The 19,031-nt window shown below is 36.2% G+C and overlaps 1 protein-coding gene across 2 annotated transcripts in view; it reads right to left on the bottom strand.

Annotated features, from left to right (window-relative positions):
• Positions 1 to 16,489, bottom strand: part of LOC131195528 (desmocollin-2-like) — a 34,093-nt gene extending 17,604 nt beyond the window's left edge. The window contains exons 1-6 of one of the 2 annotated variants that reach the window (XM_058177502.1): positions 15,942 to 16,489; positions 6,414 to 6,498; positions 4,980 to 5,182; positions 4,198 to 4,308; positions 2,677 to 2,832; positions 640 to 784 (exon numbers count right to left, since the gene is read on the bottom strand). In XM_058177502.1, the coding sequence (XP_058033485.1) occupies positions 640 to 784; positions 2,677 to 2,832; positions 4,198 to 4,308; positions 4,980 to 5,182; positions 6,414 to 6,498; positions 15,942 to 16,019 (778 nt within the window). In that variant the 5' untranslated portion in view covers positions 16,020 to 16,489. The remainder of the gene's footprint in view (positions 1 to 639; positions 785 to 2,676; positions 2,833 to 4,197; positions 4,309 to 4,979; positions 5,183 to 6,413; positions 6,499 to 15,941) is intronic. The other variant, XM_058177503.1, reaches the window with a different exon arrangement.
• Positions 16,490 to 19,031: the final 2,542 nt, after the last annotated feature.

Here is a 19,031-nt window from a genome sequence, read left to right as displayed (position 1 = left end):
ACCCTAACCCTAAATAACAGAAGCTTCTTTAGTTTTTTATTAATGGAGTCAGAAAAAGATTCAGTAATGTATCAAACTGGCCCAAATCATCAGAAACCAAATCATATTGAGCAGGCGTGTCAAACTGGCGGCCCATGGGCTAGATGTGTCACACGCAGGTCATGCCCACCCCAGCTCCACGAAGAGAAAAAACATCACGAAACGTCATGTGACGGCAATGTGACACCATGAGTTTGACACCTGAGGATCCAAGGAACTTCAAAGCAGTAGAGGATAACAGTCTCTGAGCAACACAGATATAAAGTGACTCAGATATTTAGGTGAAGATATTTTCAAGATAGAAATGGTCATCTGCGACTGTTTCCAAGGTAGAGAATTTTACCTTGAAATTCCAAGGTAGAGAATTTTATGGCTTCATTCCACATAAAAATATTAATAGCTATATGTAATTAATGTACTTGTATTTATTAAACTATCTAATTCCAAAGAGTTGAAGTAATTATTCTTTTAGAAAAAAGGTTCAGTAACCATTCACTCTTCATTGGCTGAATCTTATCCATTAAACTGCAGTCCCAACAAGGGATTAAATTGTTAACAGAATATAAAACTAAAATGTTTCCAAATTATATGTATGCTTACCAGATTTGCTATTCTCTAAAATACTGAAAGTAACTGTATCAGGATTAAAAATTGGAGGATTATCATTATCATCCTCAATTCGGATTAAATGTACAAGTGGAATCTCTGGTGTGTAGCCATCTAATGTCTTTGCATAGCAAATTATCTGTAAAAAAGAAACTATTTTAATTTGCTATCTATGCAGAGTTGATTTACTTTGCTGATCTATTTTAACAATTAACATATGTTATTACATTCCTTACACACAAACCTTAGTATTTATTGATTTACATATTTAATTTGCACACAAACAAACTTCCATAACTCTGGGCAGTTCATAAACTAAAAAGCAACAGAAAAAAATAACAATAAAGCCATATGATAAGAAAGACAAGAGCAAAAGATGACAAAAGTGTGCAACAATGAAATCATTACAGAGTGCTCAGAAAGGACTTCAACCCTCTTAGCCAAAAGCCTGGGTGAAAAGCCAAGTCTTCACCACCCTATGAAACATCAGTAGATTTGAGGGCAAAGGGGATTTCATTCCAGACTGCAGACTCTATGACAGAGAAGATGTCTGGCATAGCTTAGTTTCATTGAAGGAATCCAGAGTGCACCACCTTGTCAGATCAAAGGAAGAGAACCATCAAAACCCAGTCCCCCATCACTAAGTCATGAAATCAGCTCAGAAGGACATCATGCCAGTGATAACAACAGCCTCTGAGAGATCAAAAAGAACAGACACAAATGAACCATCCCCATCTTGGCTCTGCCACAAGACATCTACAGTGCAACCAAAGCTGTCTCATTACTAAATCCCAGCCTGAAATCTCACTGAAATAGGTATAATCTGCTTTCTCCAGAGTACTCATCAATTTAAGGACAATCATTTTCTCAGCAACCTTCCCCAGAATTAGAAGGTTGGAGTTTGGACAGTACTTATTGAGAACCACTGAATCCAAGGACAGCTTCTCGAGGAAGACATGCAACACAATTTATTTCAAGGAAGGAGATTCCACCCCCTCTCTGTCAAAGAGGCTGACACTTCAGCATGAACCCAAATGCAGGTCATCTCCCTTGATCACTTTTATGATGCAAGAAAGACTCTGATTCAAGACACTGGTAGCTCAGTTGACAGCACAGAGAACCCTATCAACTTCCTCAGGAGTCACCAGCTAAAGCTTATCCTAGATCACATCACAGAACCATGTTACAGTGTATTTGAATGATGCTATCCATCAGATAGCCTGAATAATTCTTACAGTGTCCCAATAGATGTTCCCAGGGGCCCTCCCTTCCAACAGAGATCAAGGGATCTTAATCAGAGCTGCTGAATGGCAATCAGCAAATGCAATAAGGGTGGAGAAGTAATAATAGCTTAGCAGCCAGGAATGTACTAGTATGAAATGAAATGTACTAGTATGATTAACTTTAAATAGAGTCTCCAAGGGATGAAACTGCTTTTCTGAGTTTCATAAAATCTAAATTTTGATTTTCTTCTAATTATTAGCAACATGAACAAGTCATACTGAAGACCATTCCTCAGCATTCCAACGTTCATGGTATCCGCGCAATCATGTGATTGTGATCCAGGTGCTCAGCTTGTAATTGGTAACAGGTAACAGTAACAGAATTGGAAGGGACTTTGGAGGTCATCTAGTCCAACCCCCTGCTCACACAGGAGACCTGTACTAAGGATTCCAACCGCCAAACTGCCAACCTTTCTGATCAACAAGCTCAGTGTCTTAGCCACTGAGCCACTAAGTCAGGCTAGGTGAGATTAATTATGAGACTGGAGCATCCAGCACTCACTGTGACCTTTTTTTTTTTTTCAGGATCAATGGGGAAATCATAATGGTTGACCATGGACATTCTTGCTTAATGACCCATAGTGATGCACTTAACAATAGCAACTACAACTGCTGAAATTTCCATAGTTAAGTGATTTGGTCACATTAAGATTGCGCTTTACAACCATATCAATTAACCAGTCCCAATTGTTATCATGAACTGAAGACAAACCTATGTTTTAGAAAATGGTAAAATTATGACGCTTACCTGAAATTCTGCATACTCCTCCCGATCTATTGGGCAAGTAACAAAGAGATTTCCAGTTTCTTTTTCAATGTAAAAATAATTCAGTGGTGGTTGATCCACACCAGGCCCACCAATGGAATAGGTAATGTTGTATTTTTGAGCTGTATCAGAAGATAGCTATAAAAAAAAAGTGGGGGGGGGAGAAAGGAAAACATAACAATACCCGACATCCCAGAACTGAAGTAAAACAATCCTCCCCTCCACAGAAAATATCTAAACATTTAAAAAGTATTCAATATATATGCCAAAAGATGATAGCATAGTCCTTTAGATGTTGCTGGATTGTAACACCCAATTTCTCATTGCTTCAGATAGCAGTTAAAGAAGATAGGAGTTGGAATTTAATATCTAAATAAATTATATATTGTTTGCTTTGATATTTATATTTACATTATATATAGTAAATATTATATTTCTTAAGAAGACAAATATAAACACCCAATATGGTTTTAAGGAAATTTAAATATTCATATACCCTGCAAATAGTTGGTGTACAGAGAAGGGGATAGTTAGAGATAAAATATCTATAATTTTCCTATTTTTCCAAATAACTTTTCCCTTTTTAGTTTCTATAAATAATAAATAATAATACAGAAGAAGTTAGTATTGAGTTCAATGATAAAGATTTTTCATATTACAAAACAATTCAATGCACTTTGCATCAGTATTATATTAAACATCAATAATATTTAATATTGTATAATACCTGTATAATAGGTGTGGGTGTGTGGGTGTGTGTGGGTGTGTGTGGGTGTGTGTGGGTGGGTGTGTAAATGAAACACTGATATACATTTGCTATTCGGAAGGCTTAATCTACTTTAACCATTACAGCATTAACAGTACACCTATCAAAATATACCTCAAAAATTACAAAGATTATTAGTGATTTAGATTGTAAACAAACTAGTTTTGCTGCTCAACTTTCCTTTACTGTGTTTGAGAGCAATGTCAGACTAGATGTTTACCACACATCTGCATCAGGAAAATAATTTAAAAATCAATCTCTTACAGAAGGTCTTAGAAATCTCAGTAGGTACTACACATATTGCAACTAATCACATTCGAAACTGCAAAATTAATTTATATTCTGTTCAATCTCAGTATTTGAACAAGGAGATGAAGTCTGCCGATAGCTTTATTTAATTTAATTTAATTGAAAATAGAATGGTAAGCAAATTGGTAATTGTATTCCTTCATTGCAGAGTTTGATACACCATTCTAGCAAGGTGGTGCCAAAATAAAAAAGGAAATTAAAATCTAGATTTGTATTATACTGTGGTAACATTGAAACAACTTGAATAACAAAGTAAGTTATTATCAGCAACCATCTGTACAACTTTTTATGTAATTTGCTATTTGAGCAAGATGAGCAAATTATTACTAATATTTGTGTGACCACACATGAGACTAATTGTATTACATATAGGTTGCTAATAATACACATTCCTACTTAAAATAGGAAAAGGAAGTTTATTAACTTACCTGCTGAATTTGCATTGGGAAAGGACCCAGTGAATTTTCCATTATAGTGGTTGGCACAGGAGCCCATCTTCGTTTACTGCGTCTAAGAACTATATCTCCTGTTTTATGTATCTAAGTTCAAAAGATATACAAACAAGCAATAGTAATATATTTGCAAAATGTATAATTTATTCTAGTATATTCAGCTGACTTCCTCACTTATATTTTTCAGTGGCCCAAATATACTTTTTTCATGGAATGTCTTTACTATCATCATTCTTTCTCCAAGACAACAATTCTAACAATCTAAACTAAGAATTTATTTTTCATATATAGCTAAAGGGATGCTAAAACCTTTTGTTAGAACTATATATTCTAATGAACATCTTATAGGAACTGCTAGGCTATCAGAAGAAGCCATAGTGTTCTCTCTCTATTATTCTCCTTTATACAATGTGCTTTTAAATACATCATGCATTTAACATTCATTCACACATTGCCAAGATCCCAGAAGAAACTTCATGTCTACAAACTCTCATTGCATTTCATCAGTCAAAGTTCCTAGTAGAATATTTTGATGTCAAGCATTTTGATTAATTCAAATTTCCACAATATGATCGGTCCCCATCAGGTTGTCAGCTCTGAAACTGGCTAATGTTGACTGATTAATCTAGAAGTTACTAGGTTTGGAAGAGCTGATTTACATATGAATGAGGCTAGAGTAACAAAAAAAATCATCAGGATTTTCTTAGAATCAGTTACAATCAATTAACTTTCATAACACCTAATTCCAAACCACTTACTTTTGTAGACCGTGAGAGTAAATTAACATGGATTTGCCTTTGTTGACTATTTTGCAAATTCTTGAGCAATATGGTGAATGTTTTCTTTCCAGAAGACAAAGAAACTGCATTTGCTGTAAATATAGAACCATCTTCCAGAACTATGAAATCAGGGTCACTGGTACTGATCAGGTGAGGAGCTCTAAGACACCCTTTCAGATTTACTAATAAAAAGATGAAAAGAAAGTTGTAAAAAAATCATTCTCAATATCACCCAAATAGACTAAAGATACATGTGTATAATCTAAACATTTTACACTGTAGTAAATAAGTACATTAAATAAATCAGAGTGTAGTAAAACTGCTTACAATCCCCAGAGAAAATATATGTGAAAAACAAAAATTAAATGTCACAATGGCCAAAATGGCCAAATGTCACAAGATTTTAGTCTTTGCGATGAGACCATGTAAAAGTTCAATCCAGAAAGAGAAAACATTTAGGAATGCATAAAATTCCAATAGCCTCATATGACATCATACAATCAGCAATCTGTACAACTCTGTCTGTTATTTTTAAATGTATTGGCACCAGAACTTGAAAAGGGTAGGAAGATGGGATTGGAAATCATATCATATACATAATACATTTGATCATAGATAAATAGACAAACAGACATACAAAGAAAAAACTTAAAAGGAATCCAGCTTTAAATGTCTATTTTCACCTATTTACCTTGTCTTAAATTATCTCTAAATAATACATTTTAAATTAATATCACCTGGTTAGACATTGCTCAGAAATGCTGAATGAAGCAAGTGAATTGCAGAAAATAAATAAAAGAAAATGTATGACAAATATATGACAAGGTAGAAGCAAGTAATGGGCCGCGGTGTGGCTCAGGCTGTAAGAAGCCTGTTATTAAACACAGCTGCCTGCAATTACTGCAGGTTCTAGTCCCACCAGGCCCAAGGTTGACTCAGCCTTCCATCCTTTATAAGGTAGGTAAAATGAGGACCCAGATTGTTGGGGGGGCAATAAGTTGACTTTGTATATAAATATACAAATAGAATGAGATTATTGCCTTACACAATGTAAGCTGCCCTGGGTCTTCGGAGAAGGGTGGGATATAAATGTAAAAAAAAAAAAAAGTAAATAACTCGCTAGTTCCATTTATTTCAGGTAAAAATTGTAATTTTAGTACATTTTATCCCAAGTTTACATTTGGTCTGTTAATCAGTATATTTTTAAATTTAGAATCCTAAAAACTTGCTATGTTTGCCTGGCTCACTCTTCAATAAACATATTTAATATCCTAATACTCTTTAATCAGGAAAATTATCTTTCAAATACAATACTTGAAGAAAAAATCTTGGTTAGGGAGGAGGAGAGGGACGAAAATAACCACAGATATTAGATTCTAATTATTATATTTAAGAAACTTGCCATTTTCTCACCTTGGCCAATTAGTGTGTCTGGATTTAGTTTTGGAGGCACATTTAGGGTAACCTTTTGACAAGCTTCACAAGATAAACTTAATACCTAGATGGGGACAAAAGAATTAGCATTCAATTATATTTGTATTGCAGAATTATAAATAATAGAAATATAGCTTTGCACATTTCTGCTGTAATTTTCTCATTATTTAAAATAGTAAACATGAATTATAAATAATAAAGCATTTATTAGCAAGAGAGAAACTAGTCGTACTATTTATTTTTCCGTATAAAAGGATCCGATGCATGCTACATCGCCATGCATAGAAATTTCCAACATTATGCAGAGAATAGATAAAAGATGTATCTGGTGTATTACAAGCAAAAGTTGCAACACGTCAGTTGTACAAGCAGAACAACTTAATAGGACTCCATGATACTCTGACCCTACATATTCTTTATTTAATTATTTAATGTATTTATTTAGTTTAAATAATTTATATAGCCGCTGATCAATATATATAAAAATAAATAAAAATAAAAAATAAAATAAAAAACCCACCCCTTTCAAAGTTTAATAATATTGTTTTAATACATGAAGATACAGAAGTTTTACAAAATGTCATTACTACAGTTGCGCCAAATTATATTTCCATTATGGAAGGGAATGCTATAATTTTCATCAATTAATCCATGCACATTTACCAGGGACTACAAACCACATCACAATGACATGCCACGGACTTCATAGGGGAATTAATTTAGGATAACACACTACAGGCAAAGACCATGTACATATAGTATGTTTGGGCAAGCAGATGAAACCAGTCAATATTCAAGCAACACATCACACATCAAGGAACACAATGCAAGGCACAAAAAATAGCAAGACCTTCTTCAATAGATTTGGAAGAATATACTCAGTTTTTAGCTGAACCAGAACTAATTTTGCCCCATATTATGACCCATTGATTGGGGTTAAAGAGCCTGCAGACTTTTCCAGCTACATTATGGCAACCATCATGCCCCATTTCAAATATAACTTATTTTATAAGGCGAAACTAACGAACAAAGGAGAAATGCAAATATCTAAAACAGCACTGAAGGCTCAACAAACTCTCATAATAAGCATTAGCAGTTTTCCTTTTTAAAAAAGAGTAAATCTGGCAACTGCTACAAACACAACAAAAAAACTGATGATATTGTTCAAAAGTCTTTTTCCTTGCCTTTATTAAAAAGACTTTTAAATATTGTATTGTCAAGTACTGGCAGTACAATACATAGTAAAAATCCACTGCTTTTGTTTAGATGTCGTCTTCTTATGTGGTACAGTAATTCATATAGCAAATTTGTAAATCATTCAATATTTTGTATGTTAACAATCTTGTTCATGTCTACCCTAAATGCAACAATAACAAGAAAATATAAACTGCATGGATTAATGTTGCAACTGAAGTGGAATGCCCAGTTGGAAAGGGATGCATGGAATTGCAGTTCAGCAATATATGGAGGGTTTGCAAGTTCCCCATATCTGCTCTAAATCAGTGGTTCTCAAAGTGTGATCTAGGGACCAAGGAGCTCCATGAAGTCAAATGCATAAATATTTTTTAAAATACTGTTTTAACTAGCACAGTAAATATTGATATAACTCGCGTAAACCAAAGCTTTTTAAGGTCTTCAATCATTTTTAGGAATATAAAGCAGTGGTGAAATCCAAATTTTTTTACTACTGGTTCTGTTGGCGTGGCTTGGTGGGCATGGCAGGGGAAGGATATTGCATAATTCACATTCCCTCCCCATTCCTGGGGGAAATATATTGCAAAATGTCCATTTCCATCCTACTCTGGGGCCAGCCAGAGGTGGTATTTGATGGTTCTCCGAACTACTCAAAATTTACGCTACCAGTTCTCCAGAATCTGCTGGATTTCATTTATTTATTTATTTTATTTATTTATTTATTTATTTGTCATAACAATATAACAATATATATATATATACAAGCGTTGCATAAAGGGTTATATAATATATGAACGTATATATAAGGAGAAACGAGGTACTAAAAACATATATATACATAGGGGAAGAAACAGTAGGACAGGAACGGTAGGCACGTTTGTGCTCTTATGCACGCCCCTTAGAGTCCTCTTAGGAAAGTGGTGAGGTCAACCGTGGACAGTTTTTGAGTAAAGCCTTTGGGGTTATGAGAAGAAACCACAGAGTCAGGTAATGCATTCCAAGTATATACAATTCTGTTACAGAAATCGTGTTTTCTGCAATCTAAACTGGAGCGGTTGACATTGAGTTTAAATCTGTTGGTAGCTCTTGTGATATTGTTATTGAAACTAAAAAAGTCATTGACAGGAAGGACATTACAACGGATGATTTTATATGCTAAACCCAGATCTTGTCGAAGGCGACGAAGTTCCAAGTTTTCTAGACCCAAGATATCAAGTCTGGTGGAATAAGGTATTTTATTAGTTTCGGAGGAGTGGAGAATTCTTCTCGTAAAATACCTTTGGACACGCTCAACTGTGTTGATGTCAGATATATGGTATGGGTTCCAGACAGGAGAGCAGTAATCAAGAATTGGCCTAACAAATGTTTTATATGCTCTGGTCAGTAGCGTGGTGTTTTTTGAAAAGAAGCTACGTAAAATTAAGTTAACAACTCTTAGAGCCTTCTTAGCTATATAGTTGCAGTGGGCTTTGGAACTTAAATCGTTAGATATAAAAACTCCAAGGTCTTTGACAGGGTGGGGGTCATCCACGAGGCAATGTCCATCAAGCATGTACTTTGAGATTGGGTTCTTTCTTCCAATATGCAAAACTGAACATTTACTGGTTGAGATTTGTAGTTGCCAAATTTTAGACCAAGCAGTTAGATGATCAAGGTCCTTTTGAATTGTGGATGTATTGTCAGTGGTGTTGAAAAGTTTGACATCATCAGCAAAGAGAACACAGTTACTTGAGATATGATTACAAAGATCATTTATGTATATTATAAAGAGAGTAGGTCCAAGAACGCTGCCTTGAGGAACACCACTCTTGACAGGAACAGGATTTGATAGAGCATTACCAATTTTAACTATTTGTTGTCTGTTTGACAGAAAAGCAGATATCCAGTTGTGTAAGGGTCCTGAAATGCCATAGGATTTTAATTTTAGAAGTTTATCATGTACTACTGAGTCAAAAGCTTTACAGAAGTCTATGTATATTGCATCTATTGATTTACCTAGGTCAAGATTTGCAGTCCATAGGTTTTTACAGTGGAGAAGTTGTAAATTGCAAGATAATTTTTTCCTGAAGCCAATGTTTATTTGAGAGAAGGATGTGTATTTCTAAGTGTAAGGTAATGGATTGGTTGATGATGGATTCCATAACCTTGCAGGCGACGCAACATAGGGAGATTTGTCTATAATTATCAACTAAGCTGGGGTCGCCTTTTTTGAAAACTGGAATGACTGTGGCTAGTGACCAGAGACTGGGAAGGGAACTGGTAGTAAAAGCTACGTTAAAGATTATACTTAGGGGTTCTGCTAGATTACTAGAGAGTTTTTTTAAAAAGTAAGCACAAAGTCCATCAGGTCCAATGGATAGAGATGGCTTCAATTTACTTAGAGCTTTACCAACATTTTCTTCTGTAAAATCAACATTAGTTAAGTTGTCATGCTCATTGCTTGTACAATTAGGAAATGTGGGATGAGTGCCATCACTGTTGACAAAAACTGATGCAAAGAATTTGTTAAAGAGGTTTGCTCTAGTTACTTCATCATTGTATACATTGCCATCAGAATCTTTTAGTGGTGGCATGCATCTGGAGTTTTTAAGCTTTCACCCCTGATGTAAAGGCATCTTGAGTTCAACCTGTTTGAGAACCATTGTTCTAAATCAAAGATGCCAATTGTAGTGAACAAAAATAGTTTTAATGCTTTAACAGAGTTTTCAGGGAAGTTTCTCAAGATGCTTTATTGGAAGAATATCAATACAGTAAACAGTAATTAGATCTAGGTCGTCACTCTGTTGTGAGAGTCTATAAAGCTATAGTTAACAAAATGGATATAAATAAGGTCAGCATTCCTTGTAAATTGCAATCACCATATAGACATAGACCTCTAATCAATAATAATGGTAGTCCTCACTTAATAACACTATTTGGTACCAGAAACTCAGTTAAGCAACATGGTCATAAGGCAAAAACCCACATGACCATACTGCTTAGCAATGGCAATTCTGGAAGTCCCAGCTGCCATTAAGCCAAGACTATGCATATCATTAAGTGAGGGTGTCATGTGACTGGGTCTTGTGACTTCCTGCCAGCTTCTCCATTGACTTTGTTTGTCAGGAGGTGGCATAGAAAGTTGCAAATCACAATCAGATGACTTTGGGAATGCTGTTACAGCTGTAAGTATAGAACCAGTCACAACTATCACCCATTCAGCATTGTTGTAAGTACAAATGGTCAAGAGCCAGCTATGTTTCTTCTATGATAAAATGCTCTTATAATTAGAAATTTAGAATTTCCTAGGACAACAACTGACAGAAAACTGTAAGCAATAAGTCCCAAAAGTGCTTTTTCAAGAGGCAACTGGTCTTTCTGTTTTTTCTTTGAAGAAGTTTCACTTTCTCATCCAAGAAGCTTCTTCAGCTCTGACTAGATGGTGGGGAATGGAAGGCTACCAGTCAGAGCTGAAGAAGCTTCTTGGATGAGAAAGTGAAACATCTTCAAAGAAAAACCAGAAAGTCCAATTGCCTCTTGAAAAAAGCACCTTTGGGACAACCATGATCTAGATGACTGAGAATCTCCATAGACATGTAAGCAATAAGGGTCATTACTGAGCCAATCCACTGAAAAGTGTCAAATTTATAGAGAAAAAATCAACAGCATTCTTCTTTTTTCCAAAAAGATATGTCTGTAAAGTGTGTGTGTGTGTGTGTGTGTGTGTGTGTGAATGACGGAGTGTGTGTGTGTATGTGTGTGAACGTGCTTCTTCAAGTCAGTCTTGACTTTTAACAAGTCAAGTTCCTGCAGTTTTCTTCGCAACATTTTCAGACTTGGTTTGCCACTTCCTAGGGCTGAGAAAGAAAGGTCACTCAGTTAACCTCATGCCCAAGGCAGGCGGGACTAATGCTCTAAGGGGTTGTTCTAAAAAAAACAGACCAACACTCAGGAGATTGAAAACAGTGGCATACATGTTTAAACTGAGGCAATATAATCAGAAGCTGAAATGGAATCTATGGCACATGTGAAGTATCTTTAGGCTTCTCTATATAGGATTGTAGAGATGCAGCCCCAACACGTCTAGCAAGACAATAGCAAGCATTTTGTTAGGCAACCAAGAGTTTCAGCCCAGTATGTTGAGCAGTTGCAGTAGAAGGTCATGATGAGTTGAGATATCCTATGCACTTAGGTTAAGCCAGTATTTTTGCTATAGTCACTCACAAAGACCATCAAGAATATTGGTATGGCAAAGTAGAAAACACAGATAATGAGCACCACCATCAGGAAACAAGGATTTCAATTCTGTATTCTTTATGGATCCAATTATTGTACGGAAGAGTAGCAATATTCATGCTATTTTAAGGACTATTAAAATGACTACAACAGCACATATTTATAAAACATACTCATACGCAGTAAGCTATGGTTCAATATTCTCACAGATTTTAATAACCTATTATATATTAAAACAAAGTAAAAATGTTAAATATTTGTATATTATTTTCTATTCCTACAGAAAGAAGTTTTTTTCCTTCACTTATTAATCACTCAATGCTAAGGAAGGATTCAGGAGATACAATTCTAAAGGCAAATCCTTCAATCCAATTCTTTGTGTTATAATAAAATTATAAAGGCTGAGAGAGGGAGAAGTGCAAATTGCATGTAAACCATTGAATGCAATGGAAAAAAAGGATGTTTGCCACTAAGATGAAGTCTTTTGTTCCTAAAAGGTTCTTGAGAGCAGATGATTCTTCCACTCTACTTAAATATATCCAATAAATGGGGGCACTTTATACTTCTGATTAACTGGTCCTATTGTCCTTATCGTAGGAAGGTTTTTGGTTTTTTTTTTAATATTCAAGGGAAAATACTTTCTGTAAGTTAAATTCTTTATCCCTGGTCCTAAACTCTGGAATGAAAGAGAATGACTTTTGACCTTTTCTGTATAACATCCCTTCTGGTATTTTAGAATGCTGTTCTATCTCTCCTCAATCTTCTCAGCTCAAAACTAAACATGTCAACTCCTTTAATCTTTTTTCACATAACTTTAGTTTCCCATTTTTTATTATCTTTTTGTCCTTCACTAAACCCATTTGTTTGTTTATCTAAATCCTTCTTAAAACGTTATATGCAGAAATGATATTGTACTTGAGATGGGCTATTGTCCCTGCTTTGGAAACTCTTTCAGGAAGAATTTCTTTTGAGTCCAGTTTCTTCATGAAACCATCCGTGCAATTTTGTTTGGAAGAAAAGGGGAAAGTTTGCCTTTATCTGGTTTTGTTTTTGGCTATTATTATTATTATTATTATATTTTTTGCTTCCTAGTCTAATTTTGCATTGTTATTTTCGGGTCTCCCATCAAGCATAAACAAGGTCCAGTTTTGCTTAGTTTTTCAACATTATCAGAAGAAATATAAAATTTATTGCTGCAAACACAAATGTCAGCAAATCAGTTACAAGTAGTGTTTAATATAAACAATACACATTTCTCATTAGAACAAAGAGGTTTCACTAACATTCTTGGAATGTAGCCAAGTATTAAATGTTAAATCCAAGAGCACACCACAATTTCATTAAATACTATTAACTCAAATTACTACTTTGCTTATAATATAAAATGTTATCAGTAGCAAAGAATATTAAAGGGCTACAAACAGAAAGCACCTTACCATAAAAAGGAAAAAAAGCATTTTATCATCTTGAAAGGGAAATAAATGAATGATTTATTTATTTATTAGATTTTATCCTGCCACAGTTCTGTGAGATGAGCTGGGTTGAGACAAAATAACTGATCATCCAACTGACTTCTGTGTCTAAGAAAGGACTGGAACTCATGGTCTCTATCTAGAATAATTAGACGCACATAAACTAGATGCATATAGTTAAATGCAATAATCAGTGTTTTAATACATAATTATTCATTGTTTTTATTGCATTAAATAATCATAAATATTCCTTAAAATCAATTATCTATAAGTTAGAATAAGCAACTGCATGGTTACTTGTGTCATTTAAGTTTTAAGAGTAAGCATAGTTCGACCATTCTAATTAGGAATGTACTATGAACTAAAAATTATATTCTATTAATATTCTCATTAATTTTCTGATAATTTTCAACCACTCATTTTTACCACCATTTTAATTACCTGGTTGGAGAAAGGTAATGTTGTAGAAAGGGTTAGATATAGCATAAATGCAAGTATCATAATTACCTGTTATTCATAAAAAAATTAAAGTATATGATCTAGGAATACAACTATAACAGAATTGTACAGTGAAATGTACATTTAAATATTATTCTTAGGAAGAAGCAGACAGCAACCTTGCTCATATATGGGCTGTCAGATTGGAAAGTACACCAATCAGTAAAAAGTGTTCAGAGTTAGTAAAATAATTATTACATTCATGTTTTATCAGAAATAAAAATACTAGTAGGTTTCTTTGAACAATGAATTATTTACTGGATTTACAGCAGCATCCAACTCGAAGTATGTGATGGTATACGACAAATCTAGCAATATTTCTTGCCCCAAAATCCACATTAAAAAAGTGTTCCTATATGAGAATACAAAAGCGAGATCATAATTAAACAACTAAAGAAACACCACTCAATCCACTCAACCCAACTGGAGAAAGAAGCCAGGTCTTAACAGCTTTTTAAAGGAAACCAGAACTGGGCCTTTGGTATATGGATAGGGAAACCATTCCAAAATTATTCCAGAATATGGGGGAGCCAACTAATTGAACTGTCAAACTATGCTTACTCTCAAAACTTAAACATAGATGTGAAATTCTGGAATTTATTCTTACAACATAAGCAACCACACCTAGTTTGAGTTAATTGTATTTTTAAATTCTGCTTCTTATTTGAAATAAATATAAGTAAAATGTACTAAACGCTTTTCAAAATCATTGCTATTTGAGCTCATTATGATTGCAATATATTATTTTTTGAATTTATCAGTCATCATTTGTACTGATTCAACAAAATTGAATTTTGTTCAATTCTATCTTGGATAAAGAGAGTTTTACTGTGTGGGGGTGGGGGTGTGTGATATATATAAATCCAAGGAAATCAGTATAAATATTCCCATTCAAAGGAATAGCATTCTAAAATGATTAAATATTTCAATTTCTCTAAACTGCGCATACACTGCCTCTTTTTGAAATTAAAGCAGGATATATTCTCATTAAAAAATACACTGCATTTGCAGAATTTGTCTAATCCCTTATTTTCCTTTTTGTCAATAATATAAACATTGTAATTCATAAGCAGTTAATTTATACAGCATGTGCTTCAACATTTTGTTAAATAACCACCTAAAATTATCATTCATGACAAATAAATACAATCATTTTCAATATTAAATTCATTTCTCCAAGATATGGAATACCACTTAAACGTTATAATGATCTTGCTGTCTTTCATGAGAATCTCAGACAAATCAAAGAAACAAATAAACTGTAGTGCAGCAAAGCCTTTCAAAATTATATGCACCGTAGAAGATGATGCCCTTCCAGGCCATGAAATATACAATATTTGGTTCTATCTTCTCTTCATTTGCATTATTTCTTCCCCCGCGACTCAGAAGCTGCTTAAAATACAACTTTTAAAAGAACTTCTCCAGCCTACCCATCCCTCAATCTTTGCATCAGGTTAAGGAAGATAGGGAAAAACTTTTATTTATCATCTTTTGTTCCGGAAGGGAGGAGTGTGAAGTAGCCTTGGACCGCCACCTTATTTTAAAAGCAAATTCCACGCTTGGTATAGTTTGATCCTCACTTCCAAGGGAAAGTCGATGCCCATTCTTTAAAACCAGCCATATTGTGCTATCTAATCGGCAAGGTGAAAGATGACACCCTCCACCCAATCCTCTTACTTCGCTGCCCTTCTTCACAATTTCATTTATCGTGGTTTTTTTTCCCCACTCTCTTTCCCGCACGTGCGGGCGAAAAAAAAGAAGTGAAAGAAAAGATTAAGCCTTTAAGGTTTTGCCTTTAACTGTGTAAGGCATTTTCTCTTTTAAAAAAGAAATGAAAGAAAAGAAAGCAGTATTTTCCCCCCAGTGTTATGCCAGGCATAAACTTTTGATCTCTCCAAAGGGACTTTCTACCGCGCCAGGGCGCATCCCGGCACAGGCGCTCCTCCAAGCAAACACTTCCACATCGGCGCAAACTTAACCTTTGCCACACGCGAGCGCAAACCTCTCAGGGTCCCCCGGCGGCTTCGTGGCTTTTGGCCTGCCACTCCCGCGACCTTCCTGCCTCCCCTCACCCCAGAAGGCGACCTCCCCCCACCCCCCGCCTCATTCCCAGGAGACCCCCACTCACCAGGAGGCTGAGGAGGAGCTGGAAGCAAGCGGCTCCAACCGGGCCCCCTCCGCGCCGTGTTCTTGCCCGCGGGACCATATTGGGAGGCTGGGGGTTTGGCGGGAATTGCGGCCACTGGGCTGCGCGCCGAACTCCTGACGGCTCCGACCAGGTGAGTGTGAGGTTCCCCCGCCCGGCTCACCGGCTGCAGCTCCCAAGGGCGGCCCTAATGAAGAGGAGGAGGAGGAGGAGACGACGACTTTGTTTTCTCTGCCTTTCTTGGTTTGCTCAGGCTCCAGCTGGCGGCTCCTCCCGTCCGCGGTAGGATTTCGCTTCAAGCCAGGGTGGGGCCGACGGAGGGAGGAAGGTTAGTACTAGCAACGCCACCTTTGAGATAGCCTAATTAGTTTCCCTCGTTCTTTCTTTCTATTTGACCAGGGAATGGAGCCCCAACCCCGCCCGATTTTGGGAAGGTAGGAAAAGAGCTGGAATTACATGCCCGGCCCCGGCTGTTTTGTCCCTGACTGCATAAGCACAAGAATGTGTGAGATCGGGGTAGGCGAACCAGAAAGGCGGCTCCTCCTTCAACTTCGTTACCTCTTAGTAATTGCCTTTGCCTTCGGGTGGCCTTACTCTCTTTAGGCAAGTCTGCTTTGCAGCGGTATAACTTCGAAACGACGCCCTCAAAACTCCCTCCACGAATGAACTCTCCTTCCTGAAAAAAAAGGGAGTTGCAAGGACGGAATATATTTGTTCCTAAATCCCATTTGGCTCAAGGCGTCGTTAACCTCGTTCGCTTTTTCAAGGAGCAAGTTCAATGATTTTAATTTCTCTTTAGCTGTGTCGTCCGGCAACTCAAGGATTGTTTCACCAATGGCGGTCATTTCTTTTTCCTGCGCAGCTATTAGTTAAGTACACGCTGTTTTTACAGAACTGGTTTATCAATAGAATTTGGAATTTTACAGAATAAACCATCGCCTCCCGGAACAAGGTCTTCTTCAAAAGTATTTCCTTAATATACACAATGGGATCAGTGTGTTGGCTAACACAATGGTGCCTGAGAAACTATTAAAAACATTTTAGCATTTGAAATTGTGGCAGTATAAATATTTGCCTATTTGAAATGCAAAGTTAAACACACATATTGTTAGCCCTTCAAATTACTTCGGGACCGGAAACCAAAAACATGAAGCACTTATACTACCTTTAACTCTAAGGTTACAGCAACAGAATCTTTAAGTCTGAAAGCACTTCTCCCTTTTGTTTACTTTCCAGAAAACAAGGGAGAGTCCCTTCAGACACACTTTCTCCCTCTCCATTCTTCCTTTGGACTCCTTTGGAAACCTTTTATCAAATTACTGTTTAGGCTGCTGCTCACATCCTCTTGTTTCCCAAGGGTATTTTTGCAGTTCATTACAATACAGAAGTGTTTTGTGAGCTACATATATTCTACTGATAGAAGTGTATGCTTGGGGAAAGACATCGTATCTGAAAACATTTTAATCAATATCTTCATACAGTACCTTTTTCATTTGATTAACTAGATCATCTGCATGAGTATCAAGGCAAGCATATTTTTGTCTTGATTCAGATCTTGGGAGGACAAGGGAATTGTACAGAAGAAAACTCCCCATTGAGCAAGAATGGTCAAATTGGTAATCTTTTGTAATATTTGTAATCAGCTATGCTAAAGCAATTTTATAACATGTATTTGCCAGATAAATAGTTTCAGAAGCTATTTTGGATGAGGAACATTAAGAAGCTTTGGAAAAAAGGAACTGAAGGTAGCAGATGGTAGGAGATTTCATATGTACACACAGGTGTGTGCTAATTAATAAAGTACAGGGAAGTAACTTCAGTAAAATTCCATTTACTGAGGGGCCATCTGAATAAAGGTATAAAAGAAGAAGATGGGTCTCAGATCAGGGCCATTGGCTGTAGCTATTACTTGCTGGACCTAGCTATCGTCTTGACCTCATTGCAATGGGTTATTGATGTAAGTTGTGCTATGATGGCTGTTCATGTTCCAAATGCTCATGAGATAAACTTCTGGATCTTAAAGTAAGAATTGTTTATTGTATTACTGTCTCCTGTTTTCGTATTGGAATATTTTTACGACAATAGTGATCTATTTCAGTAAATAAAATATGATGACAAACAAAGTATGCATCGCTATTCTTGAAAATGATTTTATTGAAGAAATAGAAATAAGTCTATTTTATTTTGATCCAGAGTAATCCAAATACATAACATATGTGTATTTAAACATAAGGCATCAGACTCAATATACCTCTTGTCATGGCTGTTTCTGTTTTGTTTTCTGCATCTGTATATTCACACTTTCTTGTATTTATGCATGCTTATACGTGTACTGAAAGTAGATATCTGAAATCTACACTTAATCTTCATTTTTCTTCCTTCATATTACCTATGCTTATGTGAAGCTGTATGTTAAACAAAATGCTTAATTTATTCATCTAGCAATAAATATTATATTCAATATCCCTGTTTAGATTAGTTAAGTACTAAAAATAAAGGTTCCCGTTGCACATATGTGCTAGTCGTTCCCGACTCTAGGGGAGTGGTGCTCATCTCCGTTTCAAAGCTGAAGAGCCAGTGCTGTCCGAAGAGGTCTCTGTGGTCATATGGCTGGCATGTTGTTAGTTGCGAAGTCGTGTCCGACCCATCGCGACCCTATGGACAACATTCTTCCAGGCCTTCCTACCCTCTACCATCCTCTGGAGTCCATTTAAGCTCACGCCTACTGCTTCAGTGACTCCAGCCAGCCACCTCGTTCTCTGTCTTCCCCTTCTTCTTTCGTCCTCAATCTTTCCCAGCATTAAGCTCTTCTCCAGTGACTCCTTCCTTCCCATTAGGTGGCCAAAGTATTTCAGTTTCATCTTCAGGATCTGGCCTTCTAAAGAGCAGTCAGGGTTGATCTCTAGGACTGACTTGTATGTTCGCCTTGCAGTCCAGGGGACTCGCAGGAGTCTTCTCCAGCACCAGAGTTCAAAGGCCTCAATTCTTTGGCGCTTAGCCTTTCTTATGATCCAGCCTTCACAGCCATACATTGCAACTGGGAAAACCATAGCCTTGACTATACGCACTTTT

Source organism: Ahaetulla prasina, chromosome 3 (assembly GCF_028640845.1).
Source record: "Ahaetulla prasina isolate Xishuangbanna chromosome 3, ASM2864084v1, whole genome shotgun sequence".
Classification (NCBI taxonomy): Eukaryota; Metazoa; Chordata; class Lepidosauria; order Squamata; family Colubridae; genus Ahaetulla; species Ahaetulla prasina.
Note: the sequence above shows the minus strand (reverse complement) of the source record. Positions and strands in the feature narration are given on the sequence as shown.